This window comes from Dermacentor variabilis, chromosome 11 (genome assembly GCF_050947875.1).
Source record: "Dermacentor variabilis isolate Ectoservices chromosome 11, ASM5094787v1, whole genome shotgun sequence".
Lineage (NCBI taxonomy): Eukaryota > Metazoa > Arthropoda > Arachnida > Ixodida > Ixodidae > Dermacentor > Dermacentor variabilis.
In genome coordinates this window covers 24646417-24662596 of record NC_134578.1, presented here as the reverse complement: position 1 = coordinate 24662596, position 16180 = coordinate 24646417, and the positions used below count along the sequence as shown (strand labels likewise).

Here is a 16180-nt window from a genome sequence, read left to right as displayed (position 1 = left end):
AGTCGCTTTTCTTCAGCATCTCACTGTAGCAATCACTGAGGCGACTTACTGAACCGCAGGGACCGTTTCTTCGGGCAGGTGGCGCTGCTGTTGCGGAAGTTTTTAAGACTGGGGAATCGAGAATAATGAAGTTTCGACGTATACGATATGGCAAGGCAGCGTGGTCGCAGCTTCTTTCTTTTTTTTGGGGGGGGGGGTCGGGAAGTGGGGAGGGGTGCGCTCAGCTGCAGGCGCCGCGACTGCTCGGTGTGTGACGTCCACAGGGTTTTCGAGGCTGTTTAAGCAGAACGCGTACTTGAGGAACGTCACGGATGTGACTTTGCTGCAGGTTTAGACGTAACTCTACGAACAGCTTCACTGAGCGAGGAGCGTTGTCGGCGAATAACATGGCCTTAGAAAAAAATAAAATAAAGATGAGCATAAATGCGATGTCGGATAGAGTGTGGATATGACTGCTCCGGCATCGGGGTGCGTGCGCCGAGATACGGGGTCATTGGCCCTGCTCCGAGTTTTGTGTCCCAGTTTCGGGCAGATGCAAGGCGCGTTTCCGGGGAAAGGAGGTGGCGGAGAGAGAGGCAGAGAGCGACAGACAGCGAGAGAAGAAAACAGAAATCTTGGCTCGGAGTAACCCAGCGTTCTTCTAAAGCGACGACTTCGCGGGTGAGCGTCGCCTACTTACCCTTTCCACTGTACCCCGTGGCGGCATGCACAGGCGTACACGGGCGTCCCGCTATGATAAATATTATTAAAGAAGACCTGTCAGGGCATACCACGTGGGGGCACGGAGTAATTTGGGCTGCGCAGAAAATTGCGTTTGAAAGCGTTCATGGAAATAGACAGAGAGCGTAGGAAGGGGAAAAGCCAGGCTAGTAACCACCATCTCACGAGGCGTTGTGCTTTAGAAAAAACAACAGCAAACGCAATAATAAGCGCAGAATCCATCAAATATATATTTCAAAAGGCATTTTGTTATTAATCTAAGTGCGACGCGCTCTGTATTTTCCGATGAAATAAAATGACGGTATGCACGAGTAAGACTAACTAACTACGATATAGTATTACGAAAATGGACATTGACATTATCAAATGTACATAACAAAAGTACTAAGCCTACACAAAAGACACAGGGCAAATGAGCAAGCGAATGTATTACTTCCCCGAAAAAAAAATATATATATATATATAACCGAGAATGTATATGGATATGCAATGCTGGCGTCAATGAATAGTTTATATAGGAAATATGGAAGAACGAACGAAATGTATGGCTCAGAAACGGGCCATGCAGAATTTTGGCGAGGTGTTTCGGCAAGGCCTTCGTAAAGGCTTTTTATGGAGAGAAGCCCTCTTGTCCAAACATTGACACCGAAACAAAGCAGCCCCTTTCCTCGCTCTTCCGTATCTACTTAAAAGCCTTTATCTTTCGAGTATCAGCTCTTGTACCCAAGAATATAGGCAGTTGCGACATTGCTACGGCACTGTACTGAAAGCGGCGAGGCAAGTCCCGGCGCTGAGGACAATGTTCGAACCTGAGCACGTGGTGCCGTGAGGAAGTTGGCCACGTGGCGTATGGACACTTGCATTTGGGTTATCGTTTGCTTAATGGCCTGACATCAGCTGTAGCCTGAACTGCAGAGTCACGTTATTTGGAGCGTGTCGACCAGCAGCAAGAAAGTGATGAAGGGGTTTTGGGCAATTTGTAACCTGTTCGTGGCACTTGTCAACAAGAGCGGAACAGCTGAGAAATGTTAATGGTACATGTTGACGGGAGACGAACTATTACTTGCTCATGACAGATGTTCATGGCGAACAGGAATCTTTAATTATTACTGGTAGATATGCACGATCACGAAGGAGTAGCTCCATGTTCATGATAGATGTCCATCACTTAGGAGTAGCTGTTGAGCGTTAATTCTAGATAACCATGATTACTGAGGAGTTGTTGCATGTCCAAGGTCGCGGTCCGTGGTAGATGTACAGGGTGATGGAGAAGTTACGTGTCAATGGTAGGATGTTAACTGGAGGAAGATCAGTTATATGTTCATGGGAGATGTCCGTGGCAGACGAATATTTACATATGCATGGCAGGTATCCATCGCTGAAGAGGAACTGTCAAAATTTCGTGGCAGATAACCGCGGTTATTGCGGAGTCGCATGCATATGGCATACGTCCATGGGCCGAGTTGGTAAATGTTGAAGATGTCTTGAAGGACGAGTGATCACGCCCGCATGAAATATTTTTATGGCGGAATATGACTTAATAACGTTACATGATATGTATCTTTGGCAAACGAGGCGTTGTTACGACTTCATGGTAGACGAACACAGCAAAAGAAGCGTTGCTACACCTTCGTAGTACTTGTTTCATTCAAAACAAATCGTTCCCGGCTAGGCGTAACGTTTTTCTGGAAAATCCATATTCCATAGCGTTAGAAGTGAGTAAAACAATGGAGCGAATGCGACGTGCGCGCATGTTCGACTCAGAGGGAAACAGAAGCGGACATCTGCTCACCACTTCGTTTGTGGGTGCTGCCTGTTCACGTTGGAACACAGACATTTCAATAGCAACGAAAATTGTCCATGGATCCAACGTAAAAAGAAATGTGCTAAGATGCGCGCAAACTTCTCCCACTCGACCAAAACGCCCCTCACAGAAATGGCTACTGGCTTTGCGTTGACTGTTGTTTCAGGCGATCCTCGTGCTTGAATGGTAGGGGTTTGCCAGACAGACAGACAGAGAGAGAGAGAGCGAGAGAGCTAGAAAGCCAAAGGAAAGACAGGGAGGTTAACCAGTGACTATCTCTGGTTGGCTACCCTTACCGGGTGAGGGGGAAAGGAAAACGAACATCAGTGCGCCTAGCGGCTAAGCAAACTCCGCAAAACAGTAAACGTGTTGTGACGTTGCTGTGGATAAGACACTTTTCGCGCGTTCGAACGATTTACCGTAACGGAGTGGCCACAACCACATATCCGTTTCCGACATTTTACTGCGATAGCCATGACAGACACACTCCGGGCGAATTTTAGCCGTCGCCGTCGCCGTGATGTTCCGTATATGTTAATGTATATGAATGCCGCAGATTTATGTGTCCCGTATGTGCAAAGTCTATGCTGTAGCGTTCTGCCGCGAAATTGCTCAGAGATGGTAGCGTCATTTTTAGTAATTAATACATTGGAATTTTTTTTCAATTGAACTACGCAAACGAAAGTGACGTGATATTTCATTTACGGAGTATGATTTTTATCTGAAATATTGTGACTCCTTAAAAAAATGCAAACCAATAATAATGCTCACAGTCTGAAAATTGCGTAACTTAACTGACGCCATGCTTTACGGGCAGCGCAGTGGTACCTGCGCGATGCAAATGCACGCTGTACATGCCGCGTTCAAGCTTTCAAGGGTGTCAGAAATTTGGCGCTTCAGCTTATGTCACATCCGTCTACAGTCGCACCTGGGTATAGTTATAGAACATCGGCCGATGAGTTCAAGTGGAAAGTTAAAGCTTGCTATCACTGCCAGCGGTTCGCCATTCGCACGAAGTTGCCGGTTTTTTCCCCCATTTTAATCACAGTCAAGTCAAACGTTACATGTACTGCGAAGACCCTAAGGGCAGAGGTAGAAAAAGCATTAATGGAAAAATCCTCAAACGAAAATTACTTCACGCCTCAATGGACAAATAATCTCGGGCCAAGCTGCAAATGCGACCCTTTCCAGGGCTTTGGAATAGGAGCGCTTTGGCGCAGGCCAAACTAAAATGACTGAAAACGAGAAGTTCAATTTGAGGCGAGAAGGAGTAAGAAGTACTTCTCTGTACATCACTCTATTCGTTCTTTTCCTTCCATTTTTTTGTTGTTTTTAGCGTTGTACGAGCAACGCACTCTATGAATGGAAGTGTACTGAGAATGGACATCGCACTTAAACGGATGGGGATCAAGTGAACGCACACACACACGCGCGCACGGTCACGGCGTGTATATTCCAAGTCACGGGACACTCGCTGGGGGTCTGGTACAAAAAAAAAGACACAAAGAAACACAACGCGAAGGCGCCCATTCCACGACATCGCCGATAACAGGGCGCGCGCGCTGTCTTATATCACCCGAACCCGAGTCCCTCGCTTCGTACACTGCCTTGTTCGATTCCACGAAGTGGACGCTGCCGGGCCGAGCCCACACATTTGGGGACACTCCCCTCCTCAGGAACGCGCATGTGTTCGTGTATGCTCGTGCGTATGTTCGTGTGTATGTTTGTGTGTGCGTGTGTGTAAGCATGTGTGTGCAAAGTGAGCTAGCGCGCGCGCGCGTGTGTGTGTGTGTGTGTGTGCATGTGTATGTGTGCGTGTGTGTGTAAAACACATTGCGCAACGCGGCCAGCGCCCACGCACCCCAGGCTGGCTGGCTGGAGGCTCGCGGTGTCACTTTGAGAATTCCCCGCCCCCTGCAGAATCTCGCGGCTACGATGCCGCACCCCCCCCCCCCCCCCCTCCCTTGCCGACTCTCCGGGCCACTACACCACTGCCACCACAGGCGCCATATGATAGCCCGAAAGAAAAAAATTATCTCCCGGACGCTCTGTTTTTTATCTCGGGTCCCTCGCGCGCAACCGTATACCGTTCTCCCGACCTCGTCTACCGCGAGAGGAGAGGCAAGTCTAGGCGGGCCGGCGGCTTCTTGCCTTACGGTCGTCCGTGTCTGTTAAACGAAACGCAGGAGAAGAAGAAGAAGAAGGAAAAGAGGAAGAACAAAAAGAAAAGTTAAGAAAGGACCGCGCGCGGGCGTCTTGAAGCATGCCGCGAGCATCGCACCACTGAGAAGCGCGGGAGGAGCGTCTGGGACGACGCCGGAGTCACGGGATCTCAGATTGCGTCTAACTCTCGTTTGGCGGCACGCGCTCGGGTTTTGTGCCGACTTGGTGGAAGAAGCTTCTTACTTCACTCCGGGGTCGTCAGTGCCTCGTGAGACGCCCCGAGAGACGGTCCTGCTTCTCGCGCGCCACCAGCCCCAGCCAGCCACCAGCCCAGCCGCCAGCCAGCTAGCCAGTAGGCCAGGCTTTTAGGGACCGATTTATAGCGAGCCCCGGGCTTTCGCAACAGCGACCATGCCGCCGACATCATCGCGCACGAGAGGCATCGGAGAGAACGGCGGCGAGGACCTGACGGCCCCGGTCTCGTTCCAGCTCGAGCAACCTCCGTGGGGAGACTCGACCGATGCGACTAACGGTCGGAAACCACAGGTGTGCTTTCGTTTTGACTGGTCACCCGTCTCGGAACATTCTCCGAAGGTGGGGGCGGGGGGGGGTGCCGACTTTGTGGATCGTGGTGATTTGAAGGCTTTGGCTCTCTGTTTCAGAGCGCGAGGTCTCAGGTTCACTTCTTGTTCACTCAACTTTAACAGCGGAGAGCAGCAAGTTTAACAGCGAGGAAAGAAGATAGTGAGAAAAGCTAGCATGCCGATCTCGAATTAGAATTGTTAGTATAAATCTGGATCTCCCCAATGCGGAGTTTTGAATTGCGCTGAATGCGCGTTTCGGCTGGAAAAAAAGGTACTATGTCAGAAAATCTCCATGTGCCAGAGAGGCTAACAACAAACGACGACACAGTATAAGAAATTAGCCGTTGAACGATTAGCGCGACCGATGCTCAAAAAGGATAAAGAAAAGAGCACAATTTCCCATGCAGGAAAGAAATTGTAAGCAAACATCCGAGCCGCCACTTTTCCGTGCAGTCTTGCACAGAGAAGGGTAATAGTTCATTCAGAGAGCATGGGTTACAGTCCTCGAAAGAAGCTCTCTTCTAAAATTCCTAGTTTCCTTATCGGAATCCTAACTGGAAGGTCAAGCCCTTAATGGCTTGCGAAAGAGACGGAAGCGAAAACTGCGCTCCTTTCCAGCTTTTTGGCTGACTACCTACAACGCGTCGTGATGACAGGGCACGCGTTCACCGAACATGTAAACGTGGCTTCTTTATCGTCGCGTCCTGCGACCCCCCCTCCCTTCTCTCCTACACTCCTTGCTTTTTATTTTTCTTATCGGTAGCAGTGCGCTGTGCTTGTGTCGGCTTTTCGCATCTTTATCTTTCTTCTTGCACGTGGATGCAGTTATGCACTGGGGTATTGCCGGATGATAGCCTCCCCATCTGAAGGAGCTGACAGGCCAAAACCGGCGAGCGTAGGTGTAAATAGATGCTGACCACATCGCTGATAACGAAGGAAAAGAACACAAAAGACAGCCTGGTTTATTTACTGAGAGGGTGACGCTTTCACTGGGCAGAAATTATACGGCTTTGTCGCTCTTGAGGAGTGAAGGACACGACGGAGCTCCTTAAGGCATAAAAATAGCCGCGCACATTGTAGGCAGCGCCCTCAATGCCACAATGAGAAACAGTGCCACGTGGAACTTCTTCGCAAAGATGTGATGGAAGCAGACCTCTTTCGGAGGTCATCTTGCTCATTATGGTTCACTGACATTAAACTGGTGATCCGTATGGTTTGCGAATTATATAACTCTCGATGATTACTCTTACGGCCGATTTTGAATGATCTTGATTGTATTGTTCGAAAGAAACATTTCGGCTACGAGAGACTGGGAAGATCTGCAACAGTGAAGGGCTATGGATAACCTTCTGACCGGATGGTTTGCTTCGATCTTGCAAAAAAGCTTGTAGTCTGTCTCATCGGCCGCCGCTGCCGCTGTTGGACGGGAATCGTATACCCTCGACCTGGCGCTGAGTGGCCAGAGTGGTGGATTTTTTCACAGAAGATTCTAAGAACTTCCTTGGCAGCACATTCCAGTCCCGGAGACTGCTCCCACAGCATATGAGTAGCATTGGCCTGGCGCATCGATGTCAAGCTCGTCGCGAGTCTTGAGATCCCTCCGCGGAGCAGTCGGGGGTGCTCTGCCAAAACCGACAGAGTAAAGGGGAACTGTTCGGTACTGACCAGATTCTCGGAAATGGCTTAGCACGTGCTCCTCCATGTCTCGGTCTTGGTCTTGCTGTGGTATACTTGCGTGCCACTCGCGCTTGTGACGGCGTCGTAGAAAGGCAGACATTCGCGGTCTTCGTTCGAACCCCTGCTCTGTCTGCAATCTTCGCCGCATCCATAACTTCGTCTAATAGGTAGCGCGCTTTGGTAGGCCCCAGAGAGTTAATTCTTTCTCGACGCTTTGTTCATCGTATGCAGGCTACCGCTGGGCTAGCTAAATGCGACATTGTGGTGGCTGGCCCGATAACGCCCATGACTTACGGACCTGCACAGAGTTACAGGCTTGGGCCAGTCGGTACCTATGCTTTGATGGTGGGTTTCGTGCACAAACTAGGAGACAGTAACAGTTGAAGAGACTCACACGAGCGGTTCTGCCTGCGTGCTCGTTGCGTCAAGAGAACCAAGCGTCACGGATCGGCCCCCACTTGTAAACATCCTCCAAAATCTCCTTGCCCATAATAGGGAGCTTATTAGATATAGGGGTCTCAATGTTAGGGGACGCTATCGAGCAGGAGTACGAAAAATAAATCAAACAGAGACACCCCTCCCCTCAATTCCAAAAAAGAGTGAAAGGCGTACAAATAAGATTGGGTTTTTGGGTGTGCGAAGCCACTTGAGGATGATACTTGCATAGCTCCCAAGTACTTCCCCTTCGCTTTCGGCCCACATCCCTACAAAGCTGGATATCCCCTCCCCATATCCTGAAAGGCGCGCAACTGTGTTCTATCTCCTCTCTCTCTTTTCATCCATGTATCCCTTCCCCCAGTGCAGAGTAGCACCTTTCCTCTCTTTTATTTCACTCTCTCTCTCTTTCTCTTTCTCTCCACATCCTGCCCTCACTGAAATTTTCACAGCAAACCTCGGTATTCCGTACCAGGGACGTCCTGGAACCGCAGGTCATGGTATTAGGTGCTGAATAAAGACGGTAATTCCCTCTGTCCCTGTTGTTACTGGTCCAGCTCTATACCCTCGAAGAAGCTATTGTCTCCCTCTCGCTCCCTCTGTGCTGGATGGAGAAGGACGGTGGGGTTCCTGGGGTCGCTCAGATTTTCACATACACACTCGGAGCAGCTTGAGCAAATGAATTCGCCTGTCACCTGGCTAGTCGTGGACGCGGGTCCAGACATGCAGCTTTGAGATGCCAGCAATCTAAGCGACGGCTTCAACGGGGCGATTAAGAAAGTCGAGGATTGAGAATACAAGAGGGTTGAGGAGGGTAATGTCTCCCACCGTGTTTTCTGGCTGCTGCTGTTACAGCGATAGAGAACGTGTTGAGCAAATTTCACACACCTAAGAAGCTAAACATTAGATTTTCTTCGATCTTTTCAAAAGCTTCCTGAGGCAATTTACCATCGCGCCAGTGATGAAGGTAATTCCACCACCTCCTCTGCCAAGAAACTGGTGTGGAGCCTCAGTGAAAGAAAAAAGAAAGACAGAGATAGAGAAAGACCCCCTCTTGTGTGAAAATCTCCCATCTTTGCTTTGAAACGTTCCCTGTCACTTCAAGCATGCTCGGATGTTGCCGGACGGTGAATATGTCTGAGGGTAGCGAGTCTGCCTACGATTGGGATATCTCGGCCAGATATGCTGGCAGGCGAGCAACGGTGGTCTTTCGCAGCGCCCGAAAGCGCGATAAAAAGAAAAAAAAAGAAAGGCTGGCGAAACGTTTTAGGAAAGATAAAACTCTACTAGATGAGGCGGAACAGCCTACACATGTCGCGTCTCTGTCATATGCATGCTCTATAGCACTCCCGCAGGGCGCTGAAAGCAAGCACTCTCGAGTCAGAGTTGCTCATTGCGCGACGAGGAGATTGCGCCGCGACCGTTTCTTTTTTTTTTCCTCGGAGGTGCGAAGGCCGGAGAAATGGCGCGCGCACCGGTGTTGTTTGAGGTGCAGTAACGGTCATCCCGTAGTCTCCACCGGACGAGCACACGGGGTGTTCCTCTACATTCTTTGGCGCCGTGTTGCATGCGGGGCACCCTTCGCCGTAACCCGAGTCCCTTATTGAAGAAAGAACTGATGGCGCGCAACCACTTGTCCGTAGCGGTGCTGTTTCGGGGCATCGCGGAGGTACACGTGACGTACCCGCGGTGGGGGAATAGTGGCTGCGGCGTCGGCTCTGCTTAGCCCGAGGTAGCGGGATCGAATCCCGGTTGCAGAGGCCGCATTTCGATGGGGGGTGAAATGCAACAACGCACGCGGTGCACCGTGCATCGGGGGCACCTTAACGAAACCCCGGTGGTCAAGATTAATCCGGAGTCCCCCCACTACGGTGTGCCTCATAACTAAATCGTAGTTTCGGCACGTAAAATTTAGATTCAAATTTTAACATGTGGCACTCGATAGCCTGGATATCGTTCCCCGAGAAATAATGGAAGCGTGCACGAGGTTTGAATCCCATGAGGTCTAAACAAAAGTTAGTTAGCACTGCGGGGAGCACTGGTTAAATTTCAACTTGTCGTTACCCTGAAGATCAAGAATCAGGAGACTTAGTTCGGCAGGTCACCGTTAGGGGGCTAAGCTGCGTAGCGCCACCTGAATGCCCCGCGCTGTTCAAAGGCGTTGACCGCGTGGCTCTGTTTTTTTGAACATTTCTTAAAGCTTTAGTGAAAGTTCTAAGTGCAGGGCTGTTAGCGTGGGCCTCCCAACAAAAGTCAGCGGTCCTTCCTTTGGAACACAATATGATGGAACATTATGCTATAACTACTGCCTCACGGTATTTGCATTAGCTGTGTATGTCTAAAAGAGGAACGTTGCCAAACTATGTAGTTCAAGTTTACCCGCTGAAATTCACTGCTTCTACCGCACTGGTGGACGTGTTGAGTTGCTTCTCATTTTGCACTGCGACTTTTTGAGGAACAAGAAGTATTCAACAAGCCTGGAGCGCTTTCTATGGTCATGCCCGCACGCTGCAATTTTCGCTTATACTTGCTTCGGCCATTACGCTCCAATTACTAGTCTCAAAATGCGCCTGTGTCATTTAGGACGTGATCACCACCATTATTACAAACGCGCGGTTGTGCCGTCGTACCTCGGCATCAGGTATACGGAGGCGAAACTATGCTTGGAATGGAACGCTGAGCAGTCGGTGCGAGCTACGATAGAATGTCTCGATAATTCCGCTTGAGTGACAGGCAGCACGTGATAGATTGCACAACGCTAGGAGCCTGCCGCAATGTGTAAAGCGATACCTGCCAGCGAGGTATAGGGTTTACCGTGCTTGCCGATCATTCGAAGAGTCAACGGTCCCGTTACTTCACTTATGTCTAGCCCACGCGATACGTGGTACCTGGTGTCAAGTTACCTCAAAAATCCCGTACTGCGGCCTCCATACGTTGACCACCTAGGTATAATTGGCCACAAGTGAACCCGTCTTTATGACAGTTCTTTTGTTTCTTTGTTCGTTACTGGCTGCCCTTCAACGGCGGGACCCATCACGCTGGCGCAGTGACTATAAAGTTTTGCTCAAGCACGAGATTGCGCGTTCAACTGCCGTCTGCGATGGGCGCACTGTGATTATAGAGTGAGAAAAAGCGAGCGAGTACCACGTCCTGCCGATGCTCGTTTAACTTCTGCAAGCACTCGGCGCCGTTCCTTGCACCGACCGACGTTCAGGTGCTCGCTCTGAGTTTAGTGATGTGTTACGCTGTGGGCAGCGGGGCGTTTACGTTTCCTGCTTTTTGAGTCTCGAATAACCTGCATAATCACATACTTGCCAACTCTTACGAAAAATTTCAGTAATGTTTACGAACTCGGGCTTGTTCTACGATTCTACGAATGTTGTGTCAAGTATAAAAAAAAAGAATTTTGTTTTTGGAAAAGTTTGGGGGAAATCAAACGATGAGGCCTGGTGACATTGAGAATAAAATGCGTTCATAAACTAATTTGTGATGGTACAAGCTCCGTCCTCTTGCGCCGGATAGCGAAAGAAGCCTTGTGCCAGAGGGGTGCTTGCATAGAAGTTCATAAAGACACGTTGGCTAAGTAGGCCACATCGGGCAGAGCGAAGTCACTGAAACAGACATCGTGACACTCCGTATTTCTTCCAAGTTCCTACTGTTTCAAATTTGCTGCCGCTGGTGTGCTGCGTGTGAAGGTAAAGTAGGTAAGCAAAGAGCAGATGTATGCACAGAAACTGTTTTTGCTCATGTCAGTTATTTAGAAAAATGAGTTCTATACACTCCTCCCCCACCACCCCCCACCCCCTCCACCTCCTTCTGTCATGTCCGCGGGCTTTTTACGAATCTTAAGGTTTACAGGTTGGTAGGTATGCTATAAAGAATAGAATATTACAGAGCTCCAACGCCCATGGTGGAGTCTATACCCAAAGCAGTTAGTCGAAAGTTTTAGGTTAGGGGATGCAAGCGGCTTCCGTACGCAAGAAATAAGGGCCCTTACGTCTGGGTCTGCGCATGTGCAGTACCGTGGCCCTTATTTCTTGCGTAGGCAAGCCGCTTGCATCCCCTAACCTCTTCAATTAAATGCCGCACGAACCTTGCCCTCCTTCATCGCGTTTAGCAGCATAGCAATCACGCGCTTGCTCAGACAGATGGCAAGACGCGGAGCGCCTCCACCCACGTGACCCACGTGACCGCGAATTGCGGGAGGAATGATGCACCTGAAGGCATGTTTGCTGCTGTGGGGATATATAGGTACCGTCTGTTGTTTCATTGCCTAATTGCGCAGACAACCGAGCCGGCAACCTGCACATAGCTATTGACGTGGTATAGATAGTTGTATTAAACCTTTTCGCTGCGCAGAGCGCTAAGTGGTGCAATTTAATCAGAAGCAACGCCATAACGAGGCCTTACACAGCCACACTGTTGCCTTTTGGTAGGCAGCACCTTTGCACTCATCTCTCCTATAACCACTCGGTCGTGGCATCGGTCCACACAGTGCTGACGCCCTGAGAGATACAATGCAATACAATACAGTACAATACAATACAATACAATACAATACCATATGTTTATTTAACATCATACGAATGTTGGATGCGCCGACAAAAAGCCAACGAGAAGGCTTGACGAGGCCGACTCGCGCTACTGAGGCTTGGCGGTAGTACCCGAAAACAGACCAAGAAATAACGTGAAAATATTTTCAGAAGAAGAGAAAAAAAAAAGAAACTTCTGGCACTCGCTTCCACGTATCTCATTGAGGACGCTGTTGTTCCGTCGTCTTGTTTACGCATGAAAAGAGAGAGCCTCGCATCATTTGATTTGATCTACGTGCGTGTGAGCCACGCTATCTGGCTTTTCTCTTCTTAAGGCGGCTGGTTGATAACCGCTCGGTCGTACGCATTCCCGTCACGGAACACCACACGGGCCGAGCGGCACCACCAAATAGCGCGAGCATTTGTCACGCTCTCTTGGTAGGGGGCGCAACCCGCGTGTTTACTGGAATGAACCTGAGCCTTCGTGTTGCACATTAAGACGGACATCTTTTAAGCGTTATCTTTTAAGCGTGAGGTAATTTTCGTGCTTTTTTTTGGTTTAGTTGCAAGTGACACGACCCGTCTTTGGGTACGAACTGGCAATTTTAGCTGAAAGGTTTAACTCCAGCTATCAACGTATTCATTTAACGACCTAACGTTGCGGAGAAATCCGGGGCGGTGGCAATGGCGTTTGTGCTGCCGAGCAGGAGGTCGAGGGTTTGATTACCGGACGCGACGGCCCCACTTCGGTGAGGGTGAAATGAAATGAAAGAAAGTCATAAAAGCAATAAAAACGAACCGTTTTTGCACTTAGATTTCGGCTCACGTTAAATAACCATATGTCGTCGAAACCATATAATCCACAGCATTCCCCTATGCCCTTCTGGGAAGCCAAATCCGACAATTGACCAGCGTTACGGATAAGCCAGGTGACCCACTGTTATTGATGCCAACGTTTCGAAAGAAGCGAGGTCGTTTTCAGGAGATACGTGCAAACTCTTAGCAGGCGTACATCAAGATCAGTGTGATATGTTAAGGGTTGACACCCAACGCGCCTTAAAGGGACGCTAAAGGCAGATATCAGGTCAAGCTAAAGTGAGGTAATGATTCTCGAGAACGTCTAAGGCGTCAGTGTTATCGGGAACAGTGCTCCAGTAAACGAGAAATTGAGGTAAATGTGGGGAACAATTTGAGACACCCCTGGGACATTGAGGCACTAGTCCGATGACGTCGGCACTCCTTATAATTCGGTAACTAGTGCTCAACTACTCGTAATGAAAAAAATCATTGTGTTGCATTATGGCACTGAAGAAAATGCTACTTTTATAGTTCTATACAAATTTTAGAAAAATAAAATTAAGCAATTTACCCTTGACAGCGACGCGAGGAGGTCGAAAGGTTTCGTTTTCGATCGACTCTGTGGCGCTCGCACTTTCGCGTTTTAGTAGTTCTGTTATCGCGATGGGGCCACGCCGGTTTTGTAGGCTCACAAAACTCGCACAAGCTGCAAGTAGCCGAGAATTCCTTGTCCGTGAAATGTCGCGGGATGCTCCAACAAATTACACCGCACAACTAAGAGCAGCCACCGCGGTGAATCCAACGCGTCGAGGGGATTTCGCTGTCGACTCGGTCAACCCGCTTTGGCGAGATGCTTGTAAACGCGGTTGGGTCGAGCTGAATCCGCACGACTCCCAACTCAATCCGCTCGCGTCGAGCTAATCGAAACGAAGGTAGCGCAAGAGCGGCGGCTTTGCTATTGCACAAGCATAATGCAATAGAAACTGTAAATGCGACACGCACAATTGCGTGCTGTACTATAGTTCAGGCGACGCTCCGGACGTGAGCCAATCTGTCGATCGTTATCTGTAGAAATACGATCCCGACGGCGACGCCATCGCCATTTGTAATTTTCTTTTTCGCCCGATGCTTCCAGATACATGCGTATGAAACACCGCTTAGCGTAAACGTAATCGAGCGTGTATATGACGAAGGGGCTGCCAAGTGAGCCAGCGAGACGGCTTATAATCTTCGTGACAAGCGATACCATTTTGCAACTCCCAGACGGAGGGATGAGTGGCACGTCCGATAGAGCTCGCTTGCGGGCGAAGGAGAGGTTTAATCGAGCTTCGCCACTTCGCGTTTGGTGACGATGTCACTTTACTGCGGCAAGCGGGTGATACTAAGGCTGGCATCCTCAATGGGCCATCCACGAAGCAATGGGCTTGAAACGTATTTGGGCAGAGGAACGCCCATAACTATAGTAACACCCTGACCTTATGCGAGTCGGGTGAACTTCATCGCATGAACAGAAACATGCACAAGACAACAAGACGGAGCCATACGCCGTGGTGGCTTTGGCCCTGGCTTTGCGCTGCAGGGCACGAGGTCACGTGTTTGTGTAAAATGCAAACACGCTCATGCACCGTGCATTGGGTGCACGGTGAAGAACACCGGGTGATCGAAATCAACGCAGAGTTCTCCCACTACAGCGTGCCTCATAATTATACCATGCCCTCTTAAACAAATTTACACCCCTTGGGGCTTATCTTTTGCCACAACGATAATCGTCATCTGTCTTGCCCGCGCTTCCTTTCTTTAACGCTGCGAGCCCGGTACTTCCCAGTCACGAACGGCATGCTCGTTATCAGTGTGACGCAGCATTCTCGACAGGAAAGTAGCGAGCGCCGAGTTTTCAAGAAAGGAAACGCAGGCATGGCAGATGATTTTTGTTGGACAAATATACGCCCCAAAAAGTGCAACCGTTTTAAGATTGCATAAACAAATGTACACCCTTTGTGGTGTATAATTGCCACACAACGATAATCGTCCTCTGTCTTGCTTGCGCCTCCTTTCTTGAAAACGCTGCGTTCGCTACTTTCCTGTCGAGAATGCTCTGTCACGCTGATAACGCGCATGCCGTTGGCGACTTGGAAGTACCGGGCTCGCAGCGTTAAAGAAAGGAAGCGCGCGCAAGACAGATGACGATTATCGTTGTGTGGCAAATAGACACCCCACAGTGTGCAACTGTTTTTAGTGTAAGAGTGTGGTTCCGGTGCGTAAAACGACAGAACTTATGTTTTTTCGGACGAAGCCGGAGAAACACAGATGACACGTCTTTAACTAGTAAATGAAATTCGAAATAGAAACACTACAGAAGTGAAGCGCGAGCAAGGACATTTAACGTGCAAGTACAACCGTGAGGGCGACATCGTCAAGCCGTGTGTGCACTATCACGCCTAAAACCAGAGTGCAGTTTTACGGCGTCACCTGATAAGAGCAACCTTAGCGAAAACCTGTCCCGTCGGGTTACGCCCACTTTGGCCCGGATCCTCCACGTGCATGTGTGCACCTACGAATGCGGTCGCATTCCAGCTGTCTACACAGTGGGAGCGAAGGAACCCACGGAGTTATTCTCTAGCGGAAAGTGCTGTGACCGGTGCTGGTTGGTGAAACGGTGCAGCTAGACGCGTTGCTTCGCCGCGTAGCGGACGACAAGTTTGCGACACGGCGACAGAGGCAGGACGATGCACGAACACGCAGTTTGTTTCCTTGCTTGCATGCGCCTCCGAGGTGGTCGCATTTCCTTTTCTTTGGTTCCTTTTTTTACGTTTGTTAAGCCAGAACCCGCTTCTTCGTCAACATAAGCTTTCACTATTTTCATCCATTGTCATTTCGTTGCCACTTTTCTTTACCCTTTTATCTGCACCCGAACGTTCGCATGCATACGAGATGCTCTAGTGAAAAATCAGCAGCTTATCAGCTCTCACTCTGTACATGTCACTTTGTCACTAACTTGTCCTGTACGAGTCTAGAAGGGAGGCAAAACGTCGAAATATTCGAGTAGACCTGTTGATCATATTTTGGAAGATATGTAGAGCGTAAATATTGCAGGGCAGACGGTTGGGTGGGAGATTTTAGGTCGTCATTGCACAAGCGACTGTAGTCCTCAACTGATGCCCGTAGTGCTACAAGTGCTACTGTGCCCTGATTGTATGCGGTGATAGTGACCGGTTGTGAATGTGCGCGTCTGTGTTCTCTTTCTTTCTCTCTGGTCTACGCCATCCCTATACCTCCCCCTCTCTTCCCACCGTAGGGTAACAAACCGAGATTTTTCCTTCTGGTCAACTTCGATGTATTTGCCATTGCTTCTGTCTCTACCTACCTCTAGGTCGTTATCTTCCCGAGCACTGAACAAGCACGACGTCTCTTAGCTTTTCTCGTCCGACGATCGGGGGTGCCATTAAATCGCCACTTTGTCCGCTAAA

At 49.5% G+C, this 16180-nt stretch overlaps 1 protein-coding gene across 4 annotated transcripts in view; it reads left to right on the top strand.

Moving 5' to 3' along the window:
• The window catches only part of LOC142563939 (uncharacterized), a 112725-nt gene that overhangs the window by 69512 nt on the left and 27033 nt on the right, over positions 1-16180 (top strand). Inside the window, exon 1 of one of the 4 annotated variants that reach the window (XM_075674679.1) lies at positions 4856-5233. The exons of the other annotated variants lie outside the window; for them this stretch is intronic. Within the exon in view, the coding sequence (XP_075530794.1) occupies positions 5099-5233 (135 nt within the window). The 5' untranslated portion in view covers positions 4856-5098. Of the gene's footprint in view, positions 1-4855; positions 5234-16180 lie in introns of those variants that run through there. 4 annotated transcript variants of the gene reach the window in all.